At 39.1% G+C, this 15,662-nt stretch overlaps 4 protein-coding genes across 8 annotated transcripts; 1 reads left to right on the top strand and 3 right to left on the bottom strand.

The window, feature by feature from the left end:
• LOC18010494 (polygalacturonase At1g48100) lies at positions 1 to 2,881 on the top strand. The gene is made up of 6 exons (XM_006393417.2): positions 1 to 453; positions 686 to 853; positions 1,071 to 1,115; positions 1,210 to 1,417; positions 1,555 to 1,636; positions 2,209 to 2,881. The coding sequence occupies exons 1-6, from the start codon at positions 34 to 36 to the stop codon at positions 2,711 to 2,713; spliced, it is 1,428 nt and encodes a 475-aa protein (XP_006393479.1). The 5' UTR covers positions 1 to 33; the 3' UTR covers positions 2,714 to 2,881.
• Positions 2,882 to 2,968: 87 nt separating this feature from the next.
• On the bottom strand, positions 2,969 to 6,550 carry LOC18010493 (YTH domain-containing family protein 1). The gene is made up of 7 exons (XM_006393416.2): positions 6,304 to 6,550; positions 5,792 to 5,933; positions 5,626 to 5,699; positions 5,062 to 5,514; positions 4,360 to 4,872; positions 4,056 to 4,268; positions 2,969 to 3,977 (listed from the first exon to the last, which is right to left on the bottom strand). The coding sequence occupies exons 2-7, from the start codon at positions 5,877 to 5,879 to the stop codon at positions 3,387 to 3,389; spliced, it is 1,932 nt and encodes a 643-aa protein (XP_006393478.1). The 5' UTR covers positions 5,880 to 5,933; positions 6,304 to 6,550; the 3' UTR covers positions 2,969 to 3,386.
• A 272-nt stretch (positions 6,551 to 6,822) lies between these two features.
• Positions 6,823 to 8,564, bottom strand: LOC18010421. Of its 4 annotated transcripts, none has more exons than XM_024150456.1 (7): positions 8,372 to 8,564; positions 8,216 to 8,283; positions 8,002 to 8,074; positions 7,693 to 7,772; positions 7,529 to 7,612; positions 7,262 to 7,361; positions 6,823 to 7,122 (listed from the first exon to the last, which is right to left on the bottom strand). In XM_024150456.1, exons 1-7 carry the CDS (start codon positions 8,453 to 8,455, stop codon positions 6,976 to 6,978), a joined length of 636 nt encoding a protein of 211 aa, XP_024006224.1. In that variant the 5' UTR covers positions 8,456 to 8,564; the 3' UTR covers positions 6,823 to 6,975. The 4 variants fall into 4 exon arrangements, with proteins under 4 accessions (XP_024006224.1, XP_006393477.1, XP_024006223.1 ...); XM_006393415.2 differs by having other exon boundaries at positions 7,693 to 7,808; positions 8,372 to 8,558; XM_024150455.1 differs by having other exon boundaries at positions 6,936 to 7,361.
• Positions 8,565 to 8,800: 236 nt separating this feature from the next.
• LOC18010420 (serine/threonine-protein phosphatase 7 long form homolog) lies at positions 8,801 to 15,307 on the bottom strand. 2 transcript variants are annotated; one of them, XM_006393414.2, is made up of 12 exons: positions 15,115 to 15,307; positions 14,507 to 14,614; positions 13,664 to 14,421; positions 13,489 to 13,576; positions 12,917 to 13,351; positions 12,681 to 12,831; positions 11,868 to 12,430; positions 11,221 to 11,748; positions 10,871 to 11,005; positions 10,675 to 10,782; positions 9,240 to 10,596; positions 8,801 to 9,096 (listed from the first exon to the last, which is right to left on the bottom strand). In XM_006393414.2, the coding sequence occupies exons 2-11, from the start codon at positions 14,612 to 14,614 to the stop codon at positions 9,274 to 9,276; spliced, it is 4,197 nt and encodes a 1,398-aa protein (XP_006393476.1). In that variant the 5' UTR covers positions 15,115 to 15,307; the 3' UTR covers positions 8,801 to 9,096; positions 9,240 to 9,273. The 2 variants fall into 2 exon arrangements, with proteins under 2 accessions (XP_006393476.1, XP_024006040.1); XM_024150272.1 differs by having other exon boundaries at positions 14,507 to 15,271.
• Between the last annotated feature and the right edge of the window lie 355 nt (positions 15,308 to 15,662).

The following is a 15,662-nucleotide window of genomic DNA, read 5'->3' as shown; positions in this document are numbered from 1 at the left end:
TTGTCTCTCTCTTTCTTCATCTCCATTAAAACAATGCGCATTGTCAGTGGCATTCTTGTGATTTACATAATCTCCAGTATTCTTTTCGGTCATTTAATCTGCGTGGCACGAGGAAGATATCATTACCACAAGAGACGTGGTCTCTCCAATCCTCCTCCACCTCCTCCTCCAGTTCTAACCGCTGATCCACCTCAAGTCCCGTCCGACCCATACCCGAGCCCAAACCCGAATCCAGACCCGGCTCCTGGAGACTCCAATACGGGATGCGTCTTCGACGTGACGTCGTTTGGTGCAGTGGGTGATGGGTCATGCGATGATACGGCAGCATTTCGAGCTGCGTGGAAAGCCGCTTGTGCTGTTGAATCCGGTGTCGTTTTGGCACCTGAAGGCGGCGTTTTTAAAATCACTTCCACTATTTTCTCCGGTCCATGTAAACCGGGTCTCGTATTTCAGGTGAACTAAACACACAAAACCAAATTAAAACTTTTTTTTTTCTTTTAACAAACAAAACAAATATTTGATCCCTTTTATTTTTATTGGACATCTGGACCCCATAATATGAGCCGCCTCTGAACAAAACTCATCAACAATAACCACAAAAATCCATCAATTTTTTTTTTTAAATCACAATAACGTGAAAAAGAAAAGTTTTAATAATTTTTTTTATTTGGATTGGCTTGTGAAGCTGGACGGAGTGTTGATGCCACCGGATGGACCAGAGGAATGGCCAGAAAAAGACAGTAAAACTCAATGGTTAGTTTTTTACCGTCTAGACGGTGTCACGTTTGCCGGAAAAGGCACTGTCGAAGGCAACGGTCAAAAATGGTGGGACTTACCTTGCAAGCCCCATCGGGTAAAACTTCTTTTTTTTTTGTAATAAATTACGGGATCACAACTATTTTCACAATTTATATATAGAGATTTGCTTAATTATAACTTCTTCATCAATGATATAATTTAAGATTGTGACAAAATGGACCAAAAAAATCGTACTATTATTCCTCTACTGATGATTTTACTTATATAAAAAAGAAATAAATTAATATTTTGTATGTATTTTTTTTTTTCAGGGACCAGAAGGATCAACATCATTCGGACCATGTGTTAGTCCAACTGTAAGTCTAATTAACTCCGAACCAAATTGTTAAATTAAGATCGGTTTAACTTATCTGCTTTATTAATTACTTTTTCTTTTGTTTTAATTTGTAGATGATTAGGTTCTTTATGAGCAATAATATAGAGGTTAAAGGATTGAGAATCCAAAACAGTCCACAATTTCACATGAAATTCGACGGATGTGAAGGAGTTTTAATCAACGATATCCAAATTTCCTCTCCAAAACTAAGTCCCAACACCGATGGTATCCATCTCGGAAACACAAGATCTGTTGGCATTTACAATTCTCTCGTTAGCAACGGTACAATTTGTTTTGTTTTTTTTTTTAAATTTATTTGACTGAATATAATCGACAAAAATTTCTATAATAGTGATGATCAATAATGTATTTTAAAATGATTACGAATATTATTAATCGGGAATGTAAACTGAAAACAGGGGACGACTGCATTTCTATTGGAACTGGTTGCTCAGATATTGACATTCAAGGTGTCACTTGTGGGCCCAGTCACGGGATCAGGTTTCTCTCTTTTAATCCTTTTTTTTAGATAAAAAATCACCATTTACCGTTAATTTATTATTATTTTTTTGGACAAAAAACGTTAAAATTATTTTAATTTACATGAATCTCTCGAATTGATTCCATTTACAATGTCTAATTTCACATGGATCACGATTTATACCTGATTGTTTCACTGAAAAAATCGAACTTTGAAACTAGTTGATAAAGAAAAATATCGAAGGTTAAAAAAAAAAAAAGAAAGAAAAATATCGAACTTTGGGGCTAGAATTTCATATTTTAGATCAAGAAAAAAGAAAAAAACTAGATGTTGTCTCAGATCACGATTCATATTCTAAAATCATTTTCGAATTTTATATAAATATATTTATACAAATTGTAATTAAACACCAGTTTTTCTGATTTGGCTGCTGTCAGAATAATATAACGTTGTCGGCTATTATATCACGAGTATGAATGGCGATTTGGTCTAAAATTGCGTTAAACTCTGAAATTTGAAGTTCATCAACTATTAAATTTCTACACGCGATTTGATTCTAACCGCTAAAATCTCTTTTATTTTTCAAACGCAGCATCGGGAGCTTAGGCGTGCACAATTCTCAAGCCTGCGTATCCAACATAACCGTTCGAAACACCGCGATTCGCGATTCCGATAACGGCCTCCGAATCAAAACATGGCAAGGAGGCACCGGATCCGTCTCGAACCTTCTCTTCGAGAATATTCAGATGGAGAACGTACTAAACTGCATCATCGTCGACCAATACTACTGCCAATCCAAGGATTGCCGCAACGAGACGTCGGCAGTTCGAGTTTTCGACATCGAGTACCGTAACATCAAAGGGACTTACGACGTTAGGAGCCCTCCGATTCACTTCGCATGTAGCGACACTGTCGCTTGCACGAACATCACCATGTCGGAGGTCGAGCTTTTGCCGGAGGAAGGAGAGCTCGTCGACGATCCATTTTGCTGGAACGCTTATGGGACTCAAGAGACGCTCACGATTCCTCCGATTGATTGTTTGCTCGATGGATCTCCGGTGGTGGAAGAAGCGTATGATTCGAATCTCGGCTGCTGATGGATGGTTGTTAATGTGCCACATAGATGGATAAGGTTTTTAGTTGTATATGGGCCATCCCTTGTAGGGCCTTTTAGTGAAAAGCCTTATATGTGTGATGAGATTTATAAAGAAAATAGATAATGCTGTTTCAATGTGCTTATTATTTTTGATGTGCTGTAACAACGACTGCCCAAGACCAACAACAAGTGGCTAACGTTCCTGTGCCCAAGACCTGGTTTTCTATGATATGCAAATGCAATCAAAAGGAAAAGAAGAACTTTAACATATCAATTTGAAACTCTTTGAGTTGAAACAAATGACCAAACAAACTGCCAACATACAAGGAAATGTAAAACTGGGAATTTCACAACAGAAAAAAACACACTCAGTATGTGACAACAAAGGGAATTTCCGATCAAAATATTCAAAACGCAACAACTCTTTCATGTCAAATACGAAATAACCAAAATGCAACCACTAACCGCAAACCTCAGCGATTCCCTTTTTTTGGCGTTTGACCAAACCGCGGATTCTCAAGTCACCAGTCAAGACTCATCTATACAAACCGAAACCTCTCCTCATACCACATTTTGGCATTATAATGATGAAGCAGGAGTATAATGCAAGGATTAACTTAAAGACTTTGAAGGATGATTAAAGAAGGAAGCAGATAATAAACCAAACCAGGGGTTTACTTCTGAAGTGACTTGGGGTCCAGAGAAATGGTGCCAATTGCTAAGGTTGCAGGAGACCCTGTAACTTTTATGGGCACTGATCCTACTTTAACAATGTCTTTGTCATCGGAAAGACAAGCATCAGCCGCTTCAGAAGGCTCTGTCTTCTGGTCAGAGACAGAGGGGGCCGGTTTAGACTTGGTTGGCCTCTGGTTAAGGTGAGAACCAGAGGGTGGGTCAGAGTCTGTACCAGTCGGGTTAATGGTAAGAGACCTGATCTTCTCCTGAGTGAGACTAGTATCTTCTTCAGAAACTTCCTTTACGATGGTCTCCTCATTCCCATCCGACTTTGAAGAAACCTCCTCGGTTTCTGTAGAAGTTACTGAAGGTATCTTATAGGCTTCCATGGATGTTTTCTTGTTTCTAGCAGAGAAATCTGGTCTCGGTAATGGTAAAGGGCTTAGGAAGGTTCTGTACGGCAGTCTGTTTCTCTCATCCTGCATGACTCTCTGCCGGTTTTCGTAGTACACAAAATCATCTAGCAACGAAGTCCTTTCCGCATGATCTTTGAATATTTTTAGCACTTCCAGTCCTTGTTTCAGCATTACCTGCACAAGGAAATGATAGATTAGCAAATTCTGCGAGTTTGTGAACCTTCAAAAGCGAGAGCTAATAGGAATATTCACCTCTTGTGTGTCTCGACTGTTGGTGACTGGCTTATTCTCATTGTTCTGTAATATGATGTGCCTGAAATAGCTGTTGGGAACATCTTTAATGATGTGCCATTTGACTGGAAAGCTTCCACTCCATTTGTCTTGCTGCCAAAAATCCATGTCTTTGTCAAAAGAAACTGGACCGGTCATCTCAGCCATGCCACAGAACAAACCACTGGCATTGACCTAAACAGAGAAGTAATACACATCAGAATAAGCCCACAGTGTTAACAAAAACAAGCTTAGCACAAGTAAGACAAGAGAAGGAAATACTCACGGAAAAGAATAAGAATATCGGGCATTCACAAGACTTCTCAGTGGCTATTCTCTGAGCATCTTCGTATGCACTCTGCAATTTCTTGTTCCCGTGCAAAGTTGATGACCAGACATTGTACTTGATGCTCTTGTGAACATCATCTTCACTATACGATTTAATCACAAAAAACTTGGCGTTGCTGTGATCGATTCGGAGATCTTCTTTATTATACTGACTAGGATCGATCACAATATTTCCTTCAGCATCAGCGTTTCCAGCTTTTGTTGTATAAGCTTTAACAATTAGTTGGTTTCTCGATACTTTCGATCTTGGACGTCGATTCTGCTCACTGGCTCTATCTGGATTTATATTTCCATGGGCAACATACATATTGGGCCGAAGATTGTTATTGTTTGTTGCAATGGACAAAAAACCATAACGTTCAGGTGGAGCAATGTCTGAATGTCCAGAAGACGATACTCTGCTACTGGAAACAACATCAACTGGTTGAGCGCTAACAGAAGCAGCTGTTCCCTGCAAAAGATGATTACACAAGTCCAGAGTCAAAATCACAATAAAGTCATCAACAAACCACTCCAAGAACTACACAAGCAATCATATCAATATCTGCTATTTCGCTATATTCTTTCTAATTCATTGACTTCCTCTTGTCAATCTCGAAAATACTGTATAACAAAGAATTATTCATATGAAAAAAATTACCTGGAGAGTAGGAAATCCCGTAGAAGCACTCTTTTCCGATCCTAGTTGTCTGTTTTGTCCAGGGTTAGGCCTTCGCTTCTCTGAAGACCTGCTCACAGAATTTGCTACAGAGAGTTTTGGAGCATTCCTTTGGAGTCCACCATTTGCTGAAGCATTTCTATGCCCTGATCCTCTCCCGTCAGATCGACCCCTATTAGCTGAACCAGTCTCTACCAAAGAGTTTGTTGAGCTGTTCGAGACGACATCAGGGTGAATTGCATACGGAACAAACGCAGGTGACGACGCGACATTCTGGTAAGGAGGAATAGAGTAGAACTGTTGGGAACCAGCAAAAGTAGAATCAACGCCCATTGAAGCGCCAGGTATGTAAGGATTGAATGGATTGTAAGGAGACTGTGCATATCCATAACTAGGCGTATAGCATATATAAGGAGAATTTTCATTTTGCCCACCCTGCATAACACAACAACATCAGCAAAAAAACATAGAGACTCAACATATATGAAAAATGTATCAGAACAAACTCAACAAGTAATGAGAAGTCGATATATCAGAGATTGGTACCGTGTATTGAACTTCGGAACCATCTACACCAAAAAACATCTGATGGTTCTCCCATTCACCGGGGGACTCATAACCTGAAGAAAATTCAGAATATTAGTTAATTAGAACGCCTTGTGGCCGAAGAGGATAACTGATACCACACCATTAAACAAAACCAGCTTATTACCTGTACAATAATAGCCATAACTGGCATCAACGGGGTAATACATGCCCTGGTCAACAACAAAATCAGGGGCTCCCTCGGATGTATACATTGCTTTAACTTATCAAAGAAGACGTTTGTCTCAAATAGAGTTTTGGATTAACACCTGAAGATAACAAAAAACAAAAGCTTTGTTACCATAAACTAAAGCAAATGGATTCATCACTTAAATGCACGACAACAAAATAGCACAAATTTAGAGATTCTTTTGCAATGCAAAACTAAAACTGTTTACTGAATCGAAAATTAGATGGGCGGGAAACGAGAAATAGCCCTAAATCCAAAGGAAGGAAGCGGCATAAGACCATGAAAATCAGATGGACGGAAACCTAACCCTAGAAAACATGAAGCTTAGGTTATATCAAATCCTAAAAGAGAGGAAACATGAAACTTAAGATGAATCAAGTTGCGGATTAATAGAAACGAAACAAAACCGTAGAGAAACAGTAAGCAGAAATTATATTGATCAGGTTTACCAGAAATTTGGAAGAATCACGACATGCTTCAGCCAATGAAGTTCTTCGAATTAAGAAGAAGAAACGGAATGATTCAAATAGCTAAAGAGAGAGAGAGCGAACAAGGCTTTATGAAGAGAGGGCTTAGCAGTATGAGTTGACAAAAAAAAATCTCCTGCAGAATCGAAACCCTAACCCTAGAATGAGAGGGGGGTAAAGAGAGAGAGAGAGAGAGGGAGAAGGAGATTCGACGAATTTCGATAAACTAAAAGAAAACAAGAGAAAACCAGAAGACGCGCAAAGGCAGATTCTTTAAGCTTTGATGCCAATACGCTGCGTTTTCAGGGGTGAATCTAGTAATCGACTTAAGGTCGATAATACCCTTGTCGCTAACCTAAACCACGAATCTGCCATTTCTCCAATTGCATAAGACTTTTTATTGTTGCCACTTGCCAGATTCGTATCTTTGAACATTTACTATGTTTTGCTTACAATTTACTAATTTTATTTTTGAATGATGAGTTGATGACAAAAAATTTCGGATTTATCTATTTCTTGATTTAAGAATTTACAAAGTCACCATAACTTTAACAACTGTGTAACAAATGAGACCCAAATCTTCTTTAAACTTACCTATAATTTGATTTACAATCCGACCCATTTTCTAAGTGACTCTGATCAACAAGACCACCATTATGAACACACAATCATGGCAAAGATCAGGAGCCACTGGAAGCAACTCGTCTTTGAGGTTTCTGAATATATCTTTGTGGCTCTTACATCTGCATGTCCCGTGCTCGCTAAGCTTTGCTCAATGGCCTCCTCAGTAGAGTCTAGAATCTTTTGTTAATGAACACCACCCAAAAATATGTTTATACCAGTGAAGCCAGTGAAAAACAATGCATGAACATTCTTCTATTATCCCGTTGTTAATGATAATAGTTATAACAATGGAATGTTTTGTGAGGAAACATCTAACCTTTTCTGTATTTTGCACAGAATGGCTTATCATTAAACTACTCTCCTTGAGTTGTCTCGCAAGTACCACCATTTCATCGGTGAGATTCTCTTGAAACTTTCTGTCATCAAATAATTCACCAATGTGACATGAAAACCGCAAAATTTAACTCAAATTCAAAAGAATACAGCTTCACTCATTGCGATGAGTTTCTGTTTTTATCAAGAAAAAGCTGCATAGAAAGATCAAATGAGTTCCTAGTTTTTCCTCGGTGAGCTATGAATCTACCTTTGATTTTCAATGTGTGCTTGAGCTGCAGTGTCTAGTTTTATTGGATCAGCATCACCGCTTTGCTCCTCGGAACTTGTAGACCTACCTCAAACAAGGTAGCTCGTAAGAAAGTATAAAAATCAAAAAGTCCAAAATTGAGAAGAATGCGAGTTTCCACTTACACGATTCTTCTTCTAAGCTGTGGAGAAGTTGGGCTATGTGTATCTTCTTCTATCTTTGGAGAGCTTTCGCTGGTAGAATCCTTTGCAAAAGGTTCAACAGATACCTCTGTGTCAGGCTTTGAAATTGGCATAAATCAACTACTTGGGATCAGTTACATAAGTAAAGCTTCAAACTCTTGCAACTAAGAAATAGTTTCTATACAGAAACAAACCAAAATGTGAATTCCTGAAACTAAACCCACAAGGAAGTAAGAAAGCAACTTCAAACAATTCCTCAGACCAAAATGCCTAATTTCTTAGGCAACTTACCACTTGAGCAGCTATTTTTGAAGCAAAAGCTTCAATCTTCTCATAGTACTCATTCACCTTAGCCTTTGTAACTCTGGAAAAGAGAAGATAAGCACATTCGGTTCAAATTAATAACCTTTTTTAGTCTTTGGCCAAAATCAATTTCAAAATTTGATTCGAATATTTAACCCTTGATTCCAAATTCCAAAGCACAAAATCTGGGTTGAGATCAAACCTGGGAAGGCCTTGAGGGGTTTTCTCTTCCGAGAGTTGTTCTAATTGTTCCCTCAGAGTAGCAACATACTGCAGATATTTCATAAGATTAGGGACCTTGGAGAAGTTATAAGCACATAAAACAAATCATAGTTTATAAATTCATGAAGACACGTACATGAACAAGCTTTGATTGATTTTGCTGATGAGGTGCAGCGGAAACTAATCTCCGTAAATTGATCTCTGTTTTGCTGATTCCCATCGTCAGAGATTTCTGACGAAGGATTGAACATTCAGAACACAGAATCAAAATCAAAAACCCATTTCTATGAAGCTCTTCGAATTAAGAAGAAGAAACGGCTGATTCAAACAGGAAAAAAAAAGTCAGACTCTTTAGCTTTGATGCAATACGCTGCGTTTTCAAATCTAGTAGTACTTGACTTCTCACTTTAAAAGTCGACAATACCCTTGTCACTGACTCAAACAACGAATGCGCCATAGAGATGAATAAAAATATGTTTTGATTACTACAGTTGTATGTTAAGATCGAATTTACACATTTATTTTATGAATAATAATCCGGTTTCGGCTCAGAAGTCAGCAACGATGATGAAAGATGATTTATTTCTTAAATTGAGAAAAAATACAAAAATCTATCTCCTAATTATGATCTGTAAGTACAGAGAAACTGTAATTGAGAAAACTGAGAAAACTAAGTTCAAGAAAAAAAGATAACCAGGTTTTACACCATTACCCTACCGACTAATCAAACTCTCTAACATTCTAAACTTCAATTAGCAAAACCGGATCCGGTTCAGATGGATGACCAGCTAGGCTATTATGTGGCCACTGTACACTGGCTTTGAGAACACATCCAAAGAGATTTTTCTAGGTGTTCAGCACCTGCAAGAGAAACTCAAGACGTGTGAGATAAAAATAGTTATTGTATATCAATCATATGCTCATGAGTTTGAAATGAAATGTTCAACAAATCCACTAAATCTATCCAAAAAAAACCACCATAAGTACTAAGCTATTAGGTTTACCTCGGTTGGAAAGAAGACCAGCGGAACAAGACTTTCAGGAGTCCATATCATTTGGAACTGAGTGTGACTTGTCAAGAGCCCCATTGGTGTTAGAATCAACAGCCTCATTGATCTTCTTTTGTGGTTCTTCACTAGAATCAACCATGTGTTTCTTGTCAGATGGCTTACGCTTAGAATAGGTAACCAGTTTGATTACTCTCTGTGGCTTATCTGCAGACTCTCCATGATCCTTATCACAAGAAGGTTTCCTAGTATCTGTAAGCTTGTCATGAGCCACGAATAGCTCAGACCCACCTGGCTCGCTGGTTGTACATTTGGATAAAATGGTACAGTCTGCGTTGAGCCCACCATTTACAGTCCCCGGATCAGCATCAACATCATCGGTGGCTATGTTTTCCATATCAAAATCAACCATATCTTCAATGGGCTCTGAATAACTGAGTTTGGTGGTTGCAAGTTCCGACTTCTCAGCACCATCGGTGGCTATATCTCTGTTTGTGTCAGTCGTACATTCAGCTATATCGTGCCCTGTGATTTCAGTTACTGCACTTTCCGGTTTCTCATCATATGTGATCTCTAATTCCACTCCTGCATCACCAGTGGTGCTGCAGTCATCTACTCTTGGTTTGGCATCACGAGCCTCTTCTTCATTTACATTATCTGAGGCCTCAAGAGAGTCGCTCTTTCTTCCATTTTCTGCTTTCTCTTCCGACATCTTAGTAGAGTTGGAGACTTCTACATCATTTTCTCCTCCAATTCTAGGTTCAGATTCACCAGCAATTTCATCAGCTGCCATTGATTCACTGTCTGTGGGTTTCTCTGTCCTAGATTCTATGGACTTTCCAGAATCAAGCACTTGCAGATCAATAGTTAGTGGCGGTTCTAGATCAGTAGTTAGTGGCGGTTCCAGATCAATAGCTTTAGGAGCTCTAGATTCAAGATTTTCAGCAGTTTCCGTAGCTTCAAACATACTTTCTGTTCTGCTGCAAGATTCTGGTTTTCCAACCGTATCCGATAAATCTTTACTAATCTCTGCAGTTTCAGAATGGTCAGCTTCTTTGGAACCATTTTCAGTCTTCTCCGAAGAATCAACCATATCTTTATCACCTGACGCTAGAGTTGATAAAGCTGCATCGTCATCAGTTCTAGAGTCTGAGCACTTGGAATCAACATCATCTTTTCCATCAACTTCCATCTGTTCAGAGAGATCCATGGACTTATGTTCGAAATTCTCAGAAGATATTAAACTATCTTCGTCATTAGGCGCTAATGATGGTGAATAAACAGAATTTGTATTATTAGGCACTACATTTCCGGTTGAATGAATCAGGCCTCTGTAGTCATAATACGCCTCAGCCTGTGAATATCAGAACATATCAAGAATAGAGTAAAAGAGATCAAAATTAGTGAGTCTCGTCATTAACAGTAGAACTACCTTTGGCCTCGGAGATACTGCTTCAAACACATGAATTTCAGGCTCCTCATATTCTGGGATTTGCAGAATTAAGTAGGCTCCTTTGTTGTTGTGTCTCTCCTCTGTTTCCTGCATACAAGACAAAAGGTACTCAGCTTTGTATACAAGAAAGCGAAACATTTATAAGAAAAGCATTTGTTGAATCGCAAGAGCATACCTGAAACTGAGGATGATCAGGAGCACTGAACAAAGTTATAAGCCCTTCATGATCTTTTGCATACCCTTCATTCATTGATGGAAGACCATCTCGTTTTGCCCTTTTGTCAGGAGCTTCCTTCCCTCTGATGATCAACTGCCATAGAAAGAAATGACATCAAGGTGCTGAAAGAGTAACAAACACACCTAACTTGGTTTCAATATACAAATAAGATTGAAAGTGTTCTGTTTATATTCCAAACATAAGCATTTGGTTGATGAAAACGCCACTCAATGCTTCAATCAATTTTCCAATACTTCTAGGTGAAATCTTTTTAACACTTTAGTGTCACGGAAACTAATCAATCTTACCTTTAGATCATTTTCTTGCAGGAACTTGGCGGTACAATCAGGACCCCATAACAAACCAATGCCATTCTCTTTGTTAAGAAAGAGCCCCGTGTCCTTAGATGGATCTGACCACAGAATGTCACCAGGAATCAAGTTTGAACCTTCAGCAGGAGGATCAATAACACGCCTTTTCACTTTAGATAAATCCTTCAACGAGCCAAGTGGCAAAGACTCAGAACTATTTTCAGACTCAAGAACACTAGCATCCGCTTGCTTTTTCTGATTTCGCTTGCGTTTTCTGCTTCGTTCTTGTTTGTCTGAAAGAAACCTTGACACATCACGAAAAAGACCTCCATGAGCTGTAAACACCTTCCCACCAATCACAGAAGCCAAAGGGAGTAACTGGAAGCATTCCAAGCACTTTTTGTAAACAACTGCTCCTTTATCTCCATACTTGGTTAATACTTCATTTTTAAATCCATACAGTGATGTACAACTTTCACTCTCGTGACTGCCTCGTAGAAGATACACTCTATCTGGTAGAAACACCTAGCAAAAAAAAAAAAAAAAAATGAAGTGCCTATTATTAAAATATGTTGCAAAATGACAATTCTTGCTCCACAGGCACAAATATCAATTTAACAAAACTTCAAGGATGATAACCTTACCTTCCATGATAAAAGAAGTAAGAAAGTTTCCAAACCCCAAGCTCCGTTGTCTACATAGTTCCCATTGAACACATAGAACTGATCACCATTTGGGAACCCTGCATCCTGCATAAGGAACATCAAATCATGTAGCTGCCCATGTAGATCACCGACCACAACGACCTTTGCTTTGTCACTCTCTATCCTAACGCAGTTTGGCTCTTTTTTCAGGATTTTGGAAGCAGAGAGGACCAGCTCATCCAAGACGTTAAAAGGCAGAACACTTGAAAATTCACAAGGTGGGAGATTTCTCGAAGACCAATCAAACCCCAACATAACATCGCAAATCCAGCTGAAAGTAAGCTTCCCTCCCGAAGGCCAGAAAAGAGGTTTCTGGGAAACTGATGGTAAAGACTGCTCACATCCTATATCCTGAACAGGTTGCGTCACTTCAAGAGGTTCTGCCGAGAGACCATCATCTATTCCCATTTCATTCAAAGGTAATGGCTTTTGCGATATTATTGTAGGCGTAGGTTGAGGTAACATCAGAAATGGTCCTGGAGTTGGAGCTTGAGCAACAGAGCCTATAACAAAGGAATCAGCAATAAGTCTCCACAATATTTGTTTAGGACACAAGCATGTAACATGATCTGCAGATGTGATTATATTTGTATCATGAAGGCATGATCTGATATAAGGAATATATCATTTTTCTTTCTCTTGGTTCCAATCTAGTACATCACCAAGTTACAAAAAGTGTTTTAACTAGAAATTACTAAGAAAAGAACTTAGAGAGCCTAACAATTACTCTAACAGTTCTTATGGAAATCGTACCATTAGACAATGAGCCTAAAGGCGCATTGAGTTGAAGGGCGCCTGCACACATATCAACGATATTTTGTAATGTTTGCCTCGCGGTGTCAACAGTAAGTTCCTCTTCAAGCGCAGCCTTAGAAAGAGCATGAATGGCTGCAACTCTCTGAACCTGCAATATTTATATTGGTTATTAAGATTAAAGCAAGCAGAAACAAAAAACTGTAGAATTTAGGATGTTGGTCAGTATCCCTTACAAGCACTTGGAAAGCAAAACCAGTGGGTAGAAACTGCCCAGGACGTCTCTCGTTCATAGGACTAATAATCCTTCTAGTAATTCTACGGTACCACTCCATATAAGGATCATTATAGTCCATTGGGCCACATTCTGGCTCGCCGAAAACAACAGATGACTGGCGTGCCTCCCACATTTCAATATGTCGACTATGACGTGCTGACCAGTCATACTCTGACTTCCCTCTTTTGTCAATAGAATGAAGAGCTTTTTCATTATCACAAGGTGCTGGAATTGTTTGGTGAAGACCAAACTGCCTCAGTACCCGATCAGGACGATGCCACTCAACAACATCGAAACAAATTAAGGGTGCGACTGTTCGCCATATGTTCTGACCACTAAGACATATAAGAGGAAGCTTTGCTAGAAGATCATGAGTGTATGGCTGCCATATTACCTACACATATAAAAGAAGATCCCAAGTCGTTTACATCAATCACCACTTCAAAGATCTTCTAATAAACATTTTGGGAATAAAGAAGTTTGTCTTATATCTACCTAACTTATGGCTTAAGTTTGAAGTGAGTTATATACCTGCTCATCTTTTTGCTGGTCAAACTGGTCCCTGTAAAAATCCAGTCCTCCGCGAGGATTCTCTTTATGACTCAGAGAAGCCCTCCACCTAGCTTTCAAGAAGACTCATAAGCGAAACAAATTGGAATTAAACTTGTACGAATAAACTGAACACAGTATGATAAATGTCAATTACCTACAGCCTAATGGATCTGGTAAAGCACCGTCTATGCCTTCCATATACGAAGCACCAACATCTTTAAGTCTTCCTGGACGGCCAACATGTAGTCGTTCCCATGCCCATAACTGAAGCAGAACAAGAGGGCCACATATCGTAGAAACAGTTCTTTTACTTGCTCGACACAACTCTCTGTAAAGAAGTGCTAGAGTAGCACTACCCCAGCTAAGTTGAGCCACTTCATCAAAATCCCTTAGCAGAGGGAGAAACGTCAAAGCCACATCATGTTTAGACTTATCCCCGTAAAGAAACCCACTCATCAGAGCTAACACAAAAGCTCTAGTGTGACACTTCAACGTTTCTTCATCAGGGTCAGCAGGTAGATTCCGAAAGTTATCACGTAGCCATGCTAGTGACACATGAGAGCCATGTAGATCCTTGGCACCTGGTCTAAGACCTAGCAGGTCCTCACATAAATCAGCCCAATTGTTTTTTGTGCTACCAGTTACCGCAGGTCCATCCACACGGAGACCCAACAATATGTTCACATCTTGTAATGTCACTGTGATTTCTCCAGCAGGAAGATGGAAAGTATGCGTTTCAGGTCTCCATCTCTCCACCAGAGCTGTTATTAGAGCATAATCAAGCTGTATAAACGCAACCTTGTACACTCCATACAGACCAAACTCGATCAGCTTTTGACACACAAGAGGTTCCAGAGGCCAATCTCGCATGCCCAATAATTTGTGCCGGCATGTCAGTTCACGGGGAGGAACCTGAAAAGTGAAGTAACGGAAAAGGAAACATTTTTAACACCGGAAGCTAACACAAGAACATGTAAATGACTAAACTAAAACACACCTCATCTTCCCATATCGCAGCTGATCTATGCTCATGTTGCCACACCAATATAGATTGATCAACAGGACCAGGATCCAAATCAAAATTTAACAGGCTTTGCACCTCCATCTACATGATATATCACAGGACATAAATACCAATGATCAATCAATATACAAAATAAAGACAAACTAAACAATGATAGAAAAAAGCTAATCTTTCTGTCACCAAACAGTGAAACGTACAGTCTTGATCAAATTTAGCAGCTAAATTCTAAAAACTCCCATGAGCTTCCTACTAATTCATCAAAATTCTCGAGACTTAGCAAGAATCTTATCAAGCTTAAAGCCTGATTTCGAATTTATGATTAACTAAACCGTCCGAAGGAAAAAATATAAACGAATATTGATTAAAGAATTCGACACAAACAAACCCTAAACTGGGACGAACCAACTTGAAAGACAATCAAATCATCACTCGTATACACAGATATGAAGAACTGAAAACAAGAATCAGCAACAACAAAGAGATAAATAACAAAAAGAAAGAAAAAAACAGATTCTTCGAATATTAACGAAAGGAACAACGATTAACAAAAGAGAGTGTGTGATTAGAATTAGAAGACAAACCAAAGAAAAGCGTCCGTGATCAACAAAAGGCAGGAAAAAGAGAAAAAAAAAAAAAGACGTTTGAAAAAACCAGAGGAAGAAGAAATAAGCAGAGAAGCGTTAAGCGGGAGAGAAAGGAAATGAGAGACAGAGAGAGAGCTTCCAGATCCCACAGAAGTTTTCGGCTTCTTCGACGAAACGCTTAAGCACTTGTAATCCTTCTAGGTCTCTCCGAGGATCTAACCTTTTCGAGCTACGACGCCGTTTTTATTCGTGGGCCCATCTTGGCCCAAATGTGAAAAAACTCAGTCCGACAACGTTTGTGACTGTAAACTCGATTTTTTATCGATTATACGAGTTTTAAAGGGATACATTCGAGTCTCTAGAAATCTTCGTCGTTGCATTAGCTTGAAGTTTTCTCGAGACAAAAGAGTTGTTTTATTTGACGGATAATACAACTATACAAGACACGTGGCGTGAACCCATATCGTAAGAACGCCACGAAATCCACTTTGCATGCAACCTCGTTTGAACATCAAGATTCTCTCTTTCTCTGACTTTGATCTCTG

Source organism: Eutrema salsugineum, unplaced genomic scaffold (genome assembly GCF_000478725.1).
Source record: "Eutrema salsugineum unplaced genomic scaffold, Eutsalg1_0 scaffold_7, whole genome shotgun sequence".
Classification (NCBI taxonomy): Eukaryota; Viridiplantae; Streptophyta; class Magnoliopsida; order Brassicales; family Brassicaceae; genus Eutrema; species Eutrema salsugineum.
This window is presented reverse-complemented; position numbering and strand designations above follow the sequence as displayed.